The sequence below is a fragment of the Gasterosteus aculeatus genome, chromosome 11 (genome assembly GCF_964276395.1).
Source record: "Gasterosteus aculeatus chromosome 11, fGasAcu3.hap1.1, whole genome shotgun sequence".
Taxonomy (NCBI): Eukaryota; Metazoa; Chordata; class Actinopteri; order Perciformes; family Gasterosteidae; genus Gasterosteus; species Gasterosteus aculeatus.
The window spans coordinates 17,608,678-17,624,955 of NC_135699.1; the positions used below are offsets into that span (position 1 = coordinate 17,608,678).

At 47.7% G+C, this 16,278-nt stretch overlaps 1 protein-coding gene across 1 annotated transcript; it reads left to right on the plus strand.

Moving 5' to 3' along the window:
- The first annotated feature begins 3,368 nt into the window (after positions 1–3,368).
- nog1 (noggin 1) lies at positions 3,369–4,696 on the plus strand. The gene has a single exon (XM_040192099.2). It carries the CDS (start codon positions 3,647–3,649, stop codon positions 4,313–4,315), a length of 669 nt encoding a protein of 222 aa, XP_040048033.1. The 5' UTR covers positions 3,369–3,646; the 3' UTR covers positions 4,316–4,696.
- The last annotated feature ends 11,582 nt before the right edge of the window (positions 4,697–16,278 follow it).

Consider the following 16,278-nt stretch of genomic DNA (forward strand, 5'->3'; position numbering starts at 1 on the left):
TTGTATTTTACTAGAGTGAAATTCTGTCAGTCTATAATGACAATCCACAGCTTTAATTCCCCCCTCACTGAGAGCAAGCAGGCAACAAAGTGACTTGCAGGAATGCAAATGTGCCGTCTCATGGCCGCCGGTGAGACGCAGCATGCACCGTAATTAAGCTCACAGCGGGGGGGGCTGTTGTGACTGTGTGCTCTTGGATCGCGGAGGAATAGGGGAAAATAGCGCTAGACAAACTAGCAAATTGCACACCTCCCCGAGTGCCAGAGTCAACAGAGCAGCACCCGCTTCATGTCTGTGTGTGTTCAGCTTGCCGATGCGGCCTCAATTAGCTGGAGGTGTGACCCCGCGCACGGGGGGACGTAGAGCGCCTGAGAGCAGCTGCGTGTTTCCCCCCAGAACGACACCGTCCCCGAGCCCTCAGGCGTCTGCATGGAGGCTGCTTGGATCCTCAACATCTCAGGAAGGGTAACAGACACGGCACAAAGGACTCATGGAGTCCTAGCCTCCACTAGTGGAGTCCTGGCCCCCACAGAAAGGACTCATGGAGACCTAACCCCCACAGAAAGGACTCATGGAGTCCTAGCCTCCACTAGTGGAGTCCTAGCCCCCACAGAAAGGACTCATGGAGACCTAGCCCCCACAGAAAGGACTCATGGAGACCTAGCCTCCACTAGTGGAGTCCTAGCCCCCACAGAAAGGACTCATGGAGTCCTAGCACCCACGGAAAGGACCCATGGAGTCTTAGCCCCACAAAAAGGACCCATGGAGTCCTAGCCCCCACAAAAAAGGACTCATGGAGACCTAGCCTCCACTAGTGGAGTCCTAGCCCCCACGGAAAGGACTCATGGAGACCTAGCCTCCACTAGTGGAGTCCTAGCCCCCACAGAAAGGACTCATGGAGACCTAGCCTCCACTAGTGGAGTCTTAGCCCCCACAGAAAGGACTCATGGAGTCCTAGCACCCACGGAAAGGACCCATGGAGTCTTAGCCCCACAAAAAGGACCCATGGAGTCCTAGCCCCCACAAAAAGGACTCATGGAGACCTAGCCTCCACTAGTGGAGTCCTAGCCCCCACGGAAAGGACTCATGGAGTCCTAGCCCCCACAGAAAGGACCCATGGAGTCCTAGCACCCACAAAAAGAACCCATGGAGTCCTAGCCCCCACAGAAAGGACTCATGGAGTCCTAGCCCCCACGGAAAGGACCCATGGAGTCCTAGCCCCACAAAAAGGACCCATGGAGTCCTAGCCCCCACAAAAAGGACTCATGGAGTCCTAGCCACCACGGAAAGGACCCATGGAGTCCTAGCCCCCACAAAAAGGACCCATGGAGTCCTAGCCCCCACAAAAAGGACTCATGGAGACCTAGCCTCCACTAGTGGAGTCCTAGCCCCCACGGAAAGGACTCATGGAGTCCTAGCACCCACAAAAAGAACCCATGGAGTCCTAGCCCCCACGGAAAGGACTCATGGAGTCCTAGCCCCCACGGAAAGGACCCATGGAGTCCTAGCCCCACAAAAAGGACCCATGGAGTCCTAGCCCCCACAAAAAGGACTCATGGAGTCCTAGCCACCACGGAAAGGACCCATGGAGTCCTAGTCCCCACAAAAAGGACCCATGGAGTCCTAGTCCTATTTTATAATGCATGTCCTTAAGCGCGGTGTTTAAATGTCTTCTCAACGAACCAGACCCTGCTCAGAAAACGGTCATTGTAGAGAACTGTTTTTTTTTTAACTCAAGAAGACAAAAGACATTCTGAATTTAAACAAGCGTCTGTCTTTTTAAAGAGGAAAGATTTACTATCATAATGCTCCTGTTTTAAAACAGTAGGAAGGGATTAGAAGAAACCAAAACAACTCGCCGTTAAATAAGCTTGGCAAATCCTGATGCCGCTTAACAAGAACCATGTTTGGATTTCACTGCGGCAGCGGCCACGGTTGGAGATGAAATATTCCAGCTTTTATTTTGGAAATAAAAAAACCCTCAGGAGTGAGTTCAACGGCTTCATTTTTAAAAAAAGAGAAAAAATGATTCAATCTTTATTTTCTTGAAGAGGTGTGTGTGTGTGTGTGTGTGTGTGTGTGTGTGTGTGTGTGTGTGTGTGTGTGTGTGTGTGTGTGTGTGTGCGCGTGTTTTGCTTACACCTGAATGCGCTGGATTGATTGTCCGGCGCTCTCGGGGCAGCGATGCTTTATGATAGGTGCTGCTCGGATGAAAAATAGACGGGTGACATTTTCCAGACTTTTCGCCATCACTTAACTGGTGAACCAAGTGAGTCGCTCAGTCTTGTGTGAATTAGCTCATTGAAAAATAAAACAGAGATGCATTTATCTCAAAGCATATGGTTTACGGCTGATGCTGCAGCCGGCTAAGTTCTTCCACTAAATTAACGTCTCAAAGAGTGATTCTCTAAGAGCGAGTTTAGACAGGTTAAAAAAAAAAAAAAAAGTGATACTTTCCACGCTGCTGCTTAGCGAGCGATGTTTATTTGTGAGCTAATTTGGCTTCATTGAGAAGCCCGCTGTGGACGCGCGACAGGCTGAAATGTGGTCGCATGTTAGTTGGAGATATGCACTTTATGGGTGATTTCATGTCATATTCAAGCTGTAAAATGAGTATTTGCTGGAAAAGAAACACGCCAAAGTTCTGCTAATTGGGTGATATGATTTAGCTTGTTTTATGAGGCCGTCTTTAATAAACATTACAAGGCAGATTTCTCTACTTTAAGGAAACTAAATCACGCTTCAGCATTTTTTAAAGGCGTTGTTTCATTCATTGGAAATACTATACAAATACTATACTTTGCACATACTATTTCTACAAAAATACACCAGACGTATTTGGTTTCTTTGTAAGCTTTTGAATCTCTGCTGCTTGTTAATAAAGTGAGTGAAAATAAAAGATGACTATCTTTGAGCAAATGTTCCCGTTTAAAAATATTTAACAATCAGAAAGTCAAATGCATCATGGTGACACTCAGGCTGATTTAATCTTAATCTTTAAGTGAAATTGCACTTTAAATGGCCAGAAACGTTCCCAATTCCCCCGAGAAAGACTTGATCCCGGGAAGAGAAGCCAACCTGTGTGTGAAGTAAATCCTCATCCTGAAGACTGGCTCCTCGCAGAGCTTCTACTGAAGCTCCAGCAGAAGCATTCCCCAGAGGAGAGACAATGATTCCCACTGTGGGCGGATTGAAGGACGTCTGGAAAACCGACAGGGGGCGACTCCACTTTCTGTTGACCCCCCCCCCCCTTTCAGTGCGGCGGGAGAAGGAGGAATTGGGGATCTCCTCCTAGACAACAAACCCACATTCAACGAGAGGCACGCCAATGACGTCACGCCCCGCGTGGAGGATATAACGGAGGTGGCGCTCGGCGCCCCAGAAGAGACGAGAGAGGGCGCGAGCATCATGCCGAGCCCGCGCGCACGGAGCCCGAGGACACATCTGAGCTTTGTCACACAGTTGGTCATAAATAAATAGCTTCCCGCCGATGCTGCCACGGATGAACTTTGTATTTGTGTGACGGATATTTGATCATGGGCAACTGAAATCCTCAAGGACGCTCGAAGACGCAGGTTTTTGGATACGGCTCACGCGTAATTACGCGCAAGAAAGTGTCCCCTTGTTTAGCAGCGACCTCAGTGCCATGAATCGGACCCGGCAGTGCGTGGCCATGTATCTGCTGGCTCTGTCCCTCGGACTCCTCACGGAAAGAGGGGTCGGTCAGCACTACTACCTTCTGCGCCCCATCCCGAGTGACAGTCTGCCGCTGGTGGAATTAAAAGAGGACCCGGATCCCGTCTTCGACCCCAAGGAGCGGGACCTTAACGAGACGGAGCTGAAGGGCGTCCTGGGGGACTTTGACAGCCGCTATTTGTCCGTGGCGCCGCCCGCGGAGGACAAGTACACCGGGAACGACGAGCTGGATGACTTTGAGGTGCAGAAGCCCGGGGGGGTGCTTCCCAAAGACATCCGGGCGGTGGACTTCGACGTCCAGTTCGGCAAGAAGCACAAGCCCAGTAAGAAGCTGAAGAGGCGGCTGCAGCAGTGGCTGTGGGCGTACTCGTTCTGCCCGGTCGCGTACACGTGGACCGACTTGGGGAACCGGTTCTGGCCGCGGTTCGTGCGCGTCGGCGGCTGCCTCAGCAAGAGGTCGTGTTCGGTTCCGGAGGGGATGGTGTGCAAACCCGCCAACTCGACCCACCTGACGATACTGCGGTGGAGGTGCGTGCCGAGGAAAGGGGGGCTGAAATGCGCGTGGATACCGGTGCAGTACCCGATCATCACAGACTGCAAATGCTCCTGTTCCAGTTAAAAGAAAGAGACACTCCGAATAATAAATTATACGCTCATTATTTTTGTGATTCTTTTTTTTTTTTGTTCACGTGCACTACTGAGTGTAGGAATGTATTTCTGTATCTGCGGTGCCATGCAGTTCTATTTGGCTCCCTGTACAGAGTCAGTATTATTTGTAACCAGAGCCTACTTTATTCGTGGAGAATATTGGTTATATATTTTGTATTTATGAGATATGGCGCATAGAGCCACGTAAGGACTTGCTGTTTTTTCCATATTTGGAAGAAGGGGATCGACCTCAAAGTTAAGCGTGGATTATTGATACTTGTTTTATCCTGTAAATTAAGGAAATGTGCTATTTATTCTTTATATTCGTACAATAAAACAACACTGAAATGACTTTTAAATGTTTTTCTCTTTCTTCTCTTGATCATTTCTACGTGGTTGGATATCTTCACAATGAACGTCCTCCAGTTTACGCTTAAAGCACTAAAACACGGTGGTGTCTTTGCTATTTTTTAGCCCACTTTCATGTTGTGTGTGGTAAGAGATTTATTTCCTGGCCCAAAGGCGGATTTGGTGATGAACTGTAGATATCTCCGATGGATATTGGATTTAAAGAGAGAACGCGGCCGTTAGTTCTCTCCTGGCCTCCAGATAAGCAGCACTATCTTATCTCCCTGAGAGCGTCAGTCATACGTCAGACCCCGTTCCATCGCGGATAAAGCGAGCAGCACCGATTCTGTGATTGAGGGAATCAGCAGCTGCTAACAGCGCTTATTCTTCTCATCTGCTCCACCTCCTCCTCCCCATTAGCAGCCCAGCAGGAGCTGATCTGAGGAGAAGAGTCTCCGCGTCCATCCACAGCTCGTATGGATCAGTATAAAGACAACGTGTGCCTCAGTAGAAGGTCACAAAGGGAAACTATGATCAACAAGACCAACGAGTGATCCATTGAGATGGAATCCAGAAGGGATACGAACAAAAAACTGCTTATAAGGATGAACCATATATCTTATATATGGTTCAGATTAGACAATGAACACAATATATCACAAATAATATATATATATATATAGATAAAGAAGAAGTAGTAGAAATATATGTGAAATTTAAGATGCTAAACGGCTAATGATTAAAGTCGATGGGGAAAGTTTCATTAAAATGATAATGTAAATTCATAATGTAAAAGTACACAGGTAAACAATCTAAACTGCCTCAAGGTCCTTAAAGGTTTAGAGAAAAGTAAACGTCAGAGGGAAGCGTCGTAGGTGTCCTGTGGGGTCCAGCAGTAAAACAATAAGTGAGTCGCTCTAATCGTCACAGTGTAACGTAGCTGCTGCTCTCGCCCTGCCCCCCCCCCCCCCCCCCCCCTCCCCCTCCCTCGGTGGGGCAGACTGTGGGGCACCAGAGGGCCTGTGTTTTGTTTCACTGGTGTTTAGTCCGTGATGATGCTCCTCCTCAGCCTCGGATTCAGCTCCACGCGCAGCGGACAAATCCCCCGCGCTTATCACCGGATAGCAGCGCGAGGGCGAAGATCTCCAGCACGCCGCTCGCCCACAACCCACGGCCTTTGATGTGTGTGCGCGTGTGTGCGTGTGTCTGTGTGTACGTTGGATTCCTCTGCGTCTCACCGTGATCCTTTGGGTCTTTTCCATGATACGTTGGTCCCATTGCACAAAGCTTGTGATGCTTGTGATGGCTTCACAGTGGAGAAGAAACTCCACGGACATCCGCCTATTTCAGGCTCGGTGTCACAGTCCGGGTGGCGGTGGGAGGGGGGGCGCGTTAAAGGATTAAGCAGCTGCCCCGTTAAAAATCCACGTCATAATGCTTCTGTGTACCTGCGGCTTTCTGCTGTGCCGAGGTAAACGCCGCGTTCCTGTTTCCCATCGAATGTTCTTCTTAGCTTCTCCCCAGGTGTGAGGAACCCCCGTTGTTCCTCTACGGGTCCCCGTGTCCAGGCCCTCGGCCCCCCCAGGTCCAGGTCCTCGGCCCCCCGGCGATCCATTAACTTAATGATCTCTTTGGTGATGCCCCCCCCCCCCCCCCTCCCCCCCACCTTCCTGACCTAATCAACTTTATTATTTTTGTTCCACTGAGAAATTCCAAAGCCAGAAACCTTGTTGCTGATTAAACTCTCCTGCAGGGTTCAGATATTTTCCTGATCAAAGCGAAACTTCTCCCAGTTGGTTTTTGCCAAAAATATCAAACACGGGTCACATTACAGACGATACAATTTGTTTGAATAACTTTGGCTCGTTAATAGGCCAGAGGTGGAGCCTTACGGGGGGGACCTCCATTAACCAAACAGTAACAGGCAGAGCGAGTGTGTGAGAGCCGGACTGGAGAGAGATGATTGTTCTCCATCAGAAGATACCATGTGCTGCTTCGTTACTGTATTACATCAACTACATCAAACTAATCCAGACATGACACCGTTTCCTCATTATGAGAAGGCAGACCTAAATAATAAAAACGTAATTAAGTTCAAAGTTACCCAACAACTGACGCAGAAGAAAATGTTTTTAATTCATGAAGCGTCCCAAATCCAGGCCAGAATTATGTTTATTTTCTGTCTTTGACCTTTTTTCATTAGCGGACGAACGTATAGACATTATCAGAACATTCTGGCTTCAAATGTATTCACATGATGTTCCTGCATTGATAACATCTGAAAAGTGGACCATGTTGGACTCGCTGCCTCATTCGGACCCATATTATTGTGCCAATGAAGCGCCGATGACCTGTGTGACCTGTCAGTATCATCGAACATTTCCATTTGTCTTTGTCCAGATGTCCGGCTCGGCCCCTCAATGAATGCGTGTGACCTCCCCAAGAGGAAAAGCAGTTTTTGTCCGTCACACAGATATCAACCTTTTTCTTTCACTTCATCAACTCCCAAGATGTAATATAAGCTGATTATATTTAGTGTACTCGGGTAATAATTGATCAGTTACACAGTTGTGTCGCATGCCTCTATCATATTAAAACGTCCAAAACAGCTTTAAATGTCTATATTTAAAATCTTGCCACAAATAAGCTTTGGTTTTTACCATAAAAAGCATTACATTTTGCGTTCATCTCTTTAAAACGCTGCTGAACACCGAGCAGAGAGACGAGGCTGGAAGAAAAGGTTGTATAAATATAGATGGTTAAATGTGGATAGCGCGTGGTGTTTTTATCACACCGCTTGGAGAATTGTTTTATTTGCAGATTAACATTATTAATAAATATTCACACTTAAACAAGGCGGCGTGTGCTTCAGACAGGGCCGCTCTCATCCCCCTTAAAACAAGTGCTTTTATCGCTCTTCAAAGCAGCAGCGTCCTCTTTGAAAGGAGGATCGTGTCCCGGTGAAGCGTCTGAGGGACCAGCTAACCACCTCGGCCGGGACGTCCTCTTGGCTTCCTAAGTCTCCACAGATAGATGCTGTCAGTGTGCAGTCCTCTATTTGTTTGGTAAAGGATGCTGTTTGGCATGCGGCCCGGTTCATTGTGCTCTCCCACACATCACATAATTGGAGGGATTTTTAACCCCCCCCCCCCCCCTCCCCCCTTTCCGTCACATCGTTTCAAACTGAGATGCGCAGCGAGGTCGATGTTGATGTTTCCAGAACTTTCTTTTTTACGCTGCGCTGTAAATTTCACCGATGGTGTGGGGGGGGTTTCGATGACTCGTGGGGGAGTGATCCTACCGTTTGATGTCCAGAGCTCGTTAATCCAAACCTCATCTGGTATGCAAGGTCAGGCCTTACTTTGATGTGCACGCCCCCCCCCCCCCCGGCTCTGCCAAATCCGAGTCGAAGGGCACCGTTTTGTTTACCGGAGATCGGGAGCCGAGGTGACCCCGACGCGTCCCGGCTACTGTGAAGACCAAGTCTAGTTTGTTAGAAAGGGAGGGGGGGGGCTCTCGGTTCTACCACGACTCCCCCAACGAACGGCATACACATTGTTTCCCAATCGGCGGAATGTGTGGAACCGGCTATGGTAATAAGACGTTAATAACCACTAGTTCTCAGCATAGAAAGCTCCCAGTGGGGGAAACTAAAAACGCTTTTTACCTCAGCCGCCCCGACCCGGATTACAACGAACAAACCACACTGAATGGTTTATTCATCTGAGACTTTTGTCTCGTAAGCTCCCGTTGATTCGCGCCGGCTCAAAACCCTTTTTCTCTCTTTCTTGCATCTTTGGTCCCAGTTCCCTGGAAACCGGAGAGGAATGACGGGATCCCCAGTGTTTGTTATGTAAAATAAAGCAACAACGAGCCCCCACTTTGCACCCAGCGCAGGAATTCGCTGCAATTAACTCTTGAGCGTCACATGTAAATATGAAGGTCGGTGGTGGTGGGGGGGGGGGGGGGGGGGGGCGGTTCCCCTTGCACACAAGAGGGGGTGGGGGGTGGGATCCTCTGCCTTTGTTCTCGAGGGGCTTTGGCCTTGCGCCACACCACCTCAGTTGTCGCCACTTGGCTATAATTTTCTCACAATGGCTGGCGTGTGAGCTGTCCATCATTTTTCTCCCTTCACCCCCCCCCCCCCCCCTCCCCGGCTTTCCATTGGCACCTCTCAAGCCTTCGATCATATTTAGGTCTGCCTGTTCCCCAAGTGCCATCGGCCTGTTATCTTGCAACACAAGCCTCCTGAAGATATTTATAATCAAAGCGCTTCACGCTTCTGGAGGTCCGTGAGATCCTCAGATGCACTCCAGGATTTATGCACAACAGTTTTCCAGGTCCGCCCCTTTTTGTTTTATGCTCTCGCCTGCAATAACTTCAGAGGGCTACGCCACAGAATGCTGCTCTGGAACCTCATTACGGAGTCCAAAATCATATTTACCTATCTCAGTTTAGGATGACGTTCAGAATTTGGGGGTTTCAAAGAAAACATGTTGCTCTAACTGCTGTTAGAGGTACATCTGAAAATATGAATCTAGTCATTACAGATCCTTCCTGGGAAACCTCAGTTATGAAGGTATAAAAGCTCAAATTCAGCTAGCTCACCAGTGACACGGGTGAGTCGCCGATGACTTGTCCGTTCCCACCGATACCTTCTGATCGGAGGCTCAGATTGAAGAATCAACCCGACAGTTACAGGTGGGATTTATCAAGTTCAGATATAAGTTCAGATATAAATAGATCAAAGATGACACACAGAAGTGGTCTGAGGAATTACTTCTGTGTTATGAAAATAATGCAGGATATATGCCTGAGTTTGGTTTGTGTTCGCACTATTCCGATATTTGTGATACAGAAGGAAACTGCTCTCTGAAGAAGCGAGAGAGCCTCCGGAGGTAAACAAAGACACAGAACAGACTCTGTCCAATTCCACAGCGGAGGGACCACTATGCAGGTCGTTCTTGGCCCTGGTCCCAGTTTATTTTTATTGTTTGCATTTATCACTTAAGGCTAAAGATACTGTTTTATAATCGGTCGCAGCTGCGGTTCAAAAATACAAACTGAACACACTGTGCAGCTGGCTTTACCCCCCCCCCCCCCCATAAGGTGCAACGCCTCCTCCAGTTTGGTCTGATCCAGGTCGATGAAAGTATTGAACCACGTCTTTTTGTTACTGGAGTCTACAAGATCTCTGTCAGCTTTTCATCCTTAAAACAAGTGAAATTGCAGAAATAACATTTGCAAAAATGAACCGCAACAAAAAAGAAGAAGAAGAAAAGACCAGCCCCTTTGCCAATAGTCCTGCTTTGTAGGTTTGGATGCTGTATAAAGAAGGCATGCGTTCCCCTCTCCAGACCCTGGAAGGGTCTTGTACTCAAACGTGACATGACGTGCCTTTTGCTAGCGTGCATTTCCCAAAGTACGAACGAGAACGTGTGCATGAGGACGACCCGAGATCCGCTGACGACGACGTTTTGGCAGTTTGAAAGCCGGGTAGCTGAATGTTTGTAAAACTGAAACGTTATCGGGAGCAAAAAGGCCTCCAGCAGCAGAATCTGAGACTAAACCAACCTCACGTCTCCATCCTGATGACAGGGCGCCCTCATTAACACGCCTGTGGGTTGCTGATATAATTGCATATTGTTGAGGCGCTGCACAAACATGTCACATAAATGCTGTGTTTCATGAGCAGGATGGGTGCCTACTTGAGCTGTAATCCCAGATTTCAGCAGAGATTTCTTCATGGTTCATGTTCAGGAACTCCTGTCTGACAAGTGCCTCACCATTGACCTGCAGGGTCTGATGCTCTGTATTATAGATTTGACAGGGATTTCCATAGTTATTGCTTGTCACGAAATTGTTACGGCTAGTAGCTCCTCCTAAAACCACAAATTGCCCTTTTCAGATTTCTGTTTGTGTAGGCGTCGATGAAACAAGATGTAATCGTTAATTAGTGAGCTTTAGGTGTTGGTACAACTCTAACTTGGACAGATGTCACAGGTAATATCATTTTATAGAAATAACACTTAGATTGGTCATTTGTAAAGTTTAGCATTACAACCTTTAAGTTTTAAAGCTGCATTCTACCTACTTTCCACCAGGGGGCGACTCCTCTCGTCCCATCGACGTCTATGAGAAAATGACTACTTGTCTCTTAAAGGACCCATCGTATGCCCATTTTACCACAAGTTGGTTCCTTGGGGTCTTTACCCTGTCTGAAACAGCCCTCCACAGAGGGAGCCAGATACCCAAAGTCATTTTCATAATATGTCCCTTTAATTTATTCCCTCAGTAAAAATTGTAAACATGAGTTTATGGTCTCCATCTCTAGTTTCACGTATTCAAGTTCATTGAGTAAATGATCCATTTAGAGTGAAATAGGCCTTAAGGTAGTGGAGGACGCTGATATGAAAAAAGGAAAGAAGCTGGCGGAGTTTAGAAGCGTACAGATTTATCACTGCGGCCGCGGAGTGGAAAGAAGGGAGTCTGGACGGTGGGTTTCCACTTCAGCTTAATTCAGTGTGAAGTGTTTAAGACACAGCAGTGCGGTTCGGGGAGATAAATGGGAAAGCCGGGCTTTTTTTTTCCGTCCCACCGACACCTCTCGGTGCTGTGATCCACAGTGAACCCTCCAAGGAGTGTTTGCACGGTTACTTGTTGACAGGCTTTCCACTGGTAATTTGCTGTGTGTTGACTCAGTGCTTGAAGCGTGTCTTGTTTTGGTATTCCTACTGATTTATATTTAGAAGATTCTTCCTCTTTTTTTTCCCTTTTGTTTTTTTTTCTCTCACGACTGGAATCCGTCCGTTTAGAATTGTTCATCGAAGGAATATTGATGACAGCTGCTCAACAGCACTGGACTATTTCAGGGGATATCTGCCATCTAGTGGCACAGATGTGCGCAGATGTTTCTGCACTTAAAGTGTGTACGCCAACCCCCCCCCCCCCCCCCTCTGCCTGTCTCGGTGACGATGGCTGCAGCATGCAAACGTCCCCTTGATTAAAAAGTTTGCAGCATGCTAACTAGGACTAATATTAGCTCAGCTTTAATCTGATACACTGTATTTAGCTTTAAGACCAACACAAAGGAATCTGCTTCACACTAAGCACTAAATCCAACACTCTCAAAGCATTTACACCCCCCAAAAAGAGAGAAGTTATTATTCAACAGGATGCATTTCCATCTGTGAGGCTCGGCTGCTTTATTAGCGTAGCGTGCTAACCTGAAGCTCTCCTCTGCACCAGAGTGATCACGGCGATTAGTTTTTCTCCTCTAATACGATTGTTGCAGGCCAACAGTAAATGAAAAGAGCTGCAGATAGTGTGGGGGGGGGGAAGGAGGGGGGTATTAATATTGTGCGGCCTGCGACAAACTTTCCCCGTTATCTCTGGAGAACCGAGAACAGGAGACTGCCGATCCAGACCCCCGGCAAACGCCGTCACACAGGATAGGCCCACGTCAAACAGAGGGGGTTTTGTACCCTCCCCGGTCGGGGGGGGGCAGGAGTTCGACCCAGGCGGTAATAAAACTCAGGCAGACCATGTTGGTCCTGTAAACGTAATCTGCAAAGTGTTAATTACAACGTGGCGCCTCAGTGAAGTCGCCCCCCTCACCCTCTTTCACCCCCCCCCCCCCCCCTCCCTCACACACACACACACACACACACACACACACACACACACACACACACACACACACACACACGCAAGAGGCTTTCTCTACGTTGATCGGCCACGGTTTCTTTGGGGGGTGGGGGGGGGGGGGCACGTTGAATGGGCCGCTTTAAACAAATTAAGAGCCATTCAGATGCCGTGCTTGTGTGACCCCTCTCCCCTCTGGGGGGTACTGGGGGGGGCAGCCAGAGATCCTGTGTTGTTTACTGCCATTCATGTGAAGTGCCGATGGTTTGTGTTTACCACACAAACCCCTCACACATGACATCAGTGAAAATGCTCTTAAAGCTGCGTGATCGGCCGAACAGCAAACAGGACTTTTTAGCCATTTGGCTCTTTCATCTTTGTTCGTCACTGCTGCTACAGACAAAACCTGCAGGCACATTATTTGAGAGAACATTCATGGTTCTTGAAGCTGATCCTCACTTTGAGCCTTTTTTGCCGTCTCTCGTTAACATCCAGCAGCGGCTGATTTTCATCTTTTGCGCTCTTATACAGAAAATGTTGTTGATTTTCCTCCCTCCTCTCTTTGTTACGCCTTAAGTCAAAATCCTCTTTCTATCTCTCTCTGTGGCCCCATAGGACCGGGGGGGCTGGGGGGGGGGGTCGGTGTCTCTCTCTCTTGGACTCGTTTTGTTGCTGTGTAATGGCCTCCGGAGGGTTGAAGGATGGGTCTCCTCCAGGAGGAGGACCCTTCTATCTCGACATCGATCTACCGCTGTGAGACAGACGCGCTTGTTTAGGCCGCACAAAGCCCGGCGAGCTGTCGCCTCTGAGGGGGAGGAGCCGGGCCGTCTCCAGAGCCGCTGGAGGCTGGAGCCGGAGTAATGACCTGTGAAATTCACCGACGGGAGGGTTGTCCCGTCGCACGGCGCCCACCGCCGGCCTCCGTTCGGTCGCTACTGCCGTTGGCTTCATGTGGGTTGGCCACCTTCACCCCTTCACCAGCAGTGAAGGAGTGAACGAGCCGAGTTTTATGCAGAGATCAGTCTGCTGGATTCAGTTTGACCTTGTTACCCCCCCCGCTCCCCGCCGGAGGGAGGTTCCTCCCCCAGGGGTCCCGAGGCAGAAACCGCTTTTCGTTTCTTTTGTGACCACAAAAAAACGTCAGTGAAAGGTGGTGATTGGAGAAAAATGCTAACCGCCGGCATGCTAAATCAGTTTTAGTTTGGCCTGTTAGCACTCTGTAGCATAATGCTAATTAGTGGAGACTGGGCCCACGGGAGTTTCATTGTATAATGTTTAGCCCTACACTCTGCGTGCAGCTGTGACGCGTTGTTGGGTGTGCCTCAAGGCTCAGGTTTAGGGTCCTTTTTAGTTTCTTTATTTCATCTCTGGACGATGATGTCACCCGCTTGACTTTTACATAAGCTGCTACTTTTTGGTTTTATGACATTTCTTTTTTGTATAGAAATCTGAAACTTGATTGTGGTATTTTATTTTTCAGTACTGAGGGAACAGCTGACGAGACCTGGAGGAAGTCAAACTGTACACTGTTGTTTTAAAGTTGTGAGCATGTTATATATAACTCGTCCTGCTCGCCATCACCATAAGGCTTAAGACTTTTTTAATCACCTTAAACCAGCTTATCTTTTTTCAAAAAGCATCCTCATTGAACTTTATATTTCAAACCCAAACAACCTTTTCAATCAATTATTTATTCTATTATTATTATTACTTATTATTTATTTATTTATTGTTAATTTATTTCTTATTTTTTTAATCGATTCTTTTCTGCTTTTTCAAGCTCAGATATGACAATTAAACATCGTGAATGTAAAATGTTCATGGAACAGATTGTATCCAACAGAACGAACAGACCTGCGAAACCCTACATATGAATAATAATAATGATATATATCTATTGTTTCTGCAGGTAGCTAAGTGGCAACTGAAGAAGTGTTTGTGGAGCCAGGACGACATCAGCTCCTCGACTAATCAATAGCTTTTCTCTCTCTCTCTCTCTCTCTCTCTCGCCCTTCAGGTGTCCGTTAATCCACAAGGGGAAGAAGGCGGAGTTCATCTGGCGTAGTAAAAAAAAAAAAAAAAAGGAGGAAAATGTGACAGATGTGCAGAGGCCCCCGTGCCAGCGAGAAAAAGCGAGAGCGGGGACTGTCAGACATGTCGACTCCGGCGTAGTGATGGATGGAGAGTGAGGTAAGACGGATGACATCGTCTGTCTGAGGCCGTGTTGTCATAGTGGAGGATTGCCGCTTGTCTTAACCTCTCAATATCAGAGAGCAAACTGAAGTTTGTTTACACGGCTCCGGCGGAGTGATTTAGAACGAGGGGCGAGGGAGCCGCGGGCGGAGGAGGTATGCTCGCTGGAGGGCCGGATCGGGTTTCTAAACATTCCCTTTGAAATCGAGCAGCAAACCGTCTCCAGCTTTTTGTCTTTTCTTTATTATAAAACTCAAGCAGCAAACCCTGTTTGGGTTCTTCCAAACACAAATACAAACCGAGCGGATGGAAAATCAATAGCAGTATTGGCCTTGAAACACCCATATTAGTCTGCATCGGGCCTGGAGGCGGCCCAATAAAAAACTGGAATTATACGTTTTATTAGCAGCGCCGCTGTGCACTGATCTGAGTAAAATGCCTCTTTTGTGATCATATTTTCTGCATTCTGTTGTTGTTGACCTGCACATGAAGGAATGCTTAAAAACACTTTTCCCTGCAACCGCTTGTGTCTGCTGCTTTACCTTCCAACGATGCATCATGGGAAAAAGCCAATTTTACGGGTCGACTGATTTAAGGCATCACGTGTTTTTCTGAAACGAGCAAAAGAAAAAGCATCGTGGAGACAACGTGGTTTAGGGGGGCTGGGGGGGGGGAAAGATGGAAGATGGTTTGGAGTCTGGCTCATTTGGCCAGGAGTCAGGTGAGAGTTGGGCTTGTTTCCAAACACCCCAGCCTGAAGTGAGGGCTGGGTTGTTGGGTCTGTGTGTGTTGGGGGGGGGGGGGGGGGATTACACTGTCACACTGTTCACAGTGTTTATGCATACCAGCCCACTGTGAGTGCCTCTTTGTCGCCTAAGTGTTTACTTGAATTTATTTTGGGAGAATTCCTCGCGACCGGGGGACGGGGATCTTTATAATTTATGGAATTGTGCGCTTTGTGTAATGATAACTTCTGTCACTCGGTGGTTGGCCTGACAGTGTTTTTAGGAGTGTGTAAATACGGGGGGGCTTTGAGGGGCTGCAGACTCCCTCCTTCATTTGGTCTCTGCAGAGGAACAATAACAATGCTGTGAAATGAGCTTCTTGCACCACTTTCCCTCCACTTTTATGACTTGGAGACCCAGAATGCATTGCAGCTGATTATAGACACACTCGAGTAGTGTACTTAAGATCTAGTGAGAGTTTTCACACTTCAGCTGAGTACTTTCCTCATCATTCTCCTGAGCACCCGGTCTGCTGATTCAGCTTTTACGCATCAGATCCAATATTTGAATTCGCATAAATAGTGGAGTCGGTGTTCACAGCTTCAGCATCAGTGGCTAAAACGTCAACGTTAAAAAGCAGCTGTTTAAGTCCTGCATTCAAAATAGAAAAAGAGAAATGTGCAAAAATAACGGCATCAAAATAAACTAGGTACTAAGTACTCCCTGTGTAGATTATGTCAGAATAATATTGTAGTAGTACTACTACGGTTAAATGCCATCACACAGTAAATTGAACACATTTTTGGCCTCGAGCTGCCAATAAAATTAAACGGTTTTAGTCCAAACAGTTGAAAACACCTAAAGTGATTCAGTGTGTAAACAGCGACTTTTCTGGTCGCCGTGGTTACGCGTCATGCATCACTGCACCAGTGAGGAAGCAGCTGTTAAAAGATCGATACAAGCCAGCGGTTTGGTGCTGGCAGCGAAACGCATGATGGGAAAACTGGTGGACCAAAGTGCGTGT

Bases quoted from the DNA above. Each gene is read 5' to 3' on its own strand.
- nog1 (XM_040192099.2), top strand. From the start codon at position 3,647: ATGAATCGGACCCGGCAGTGCGTGGCCATGTATCTGCTGGCTCTGTCC.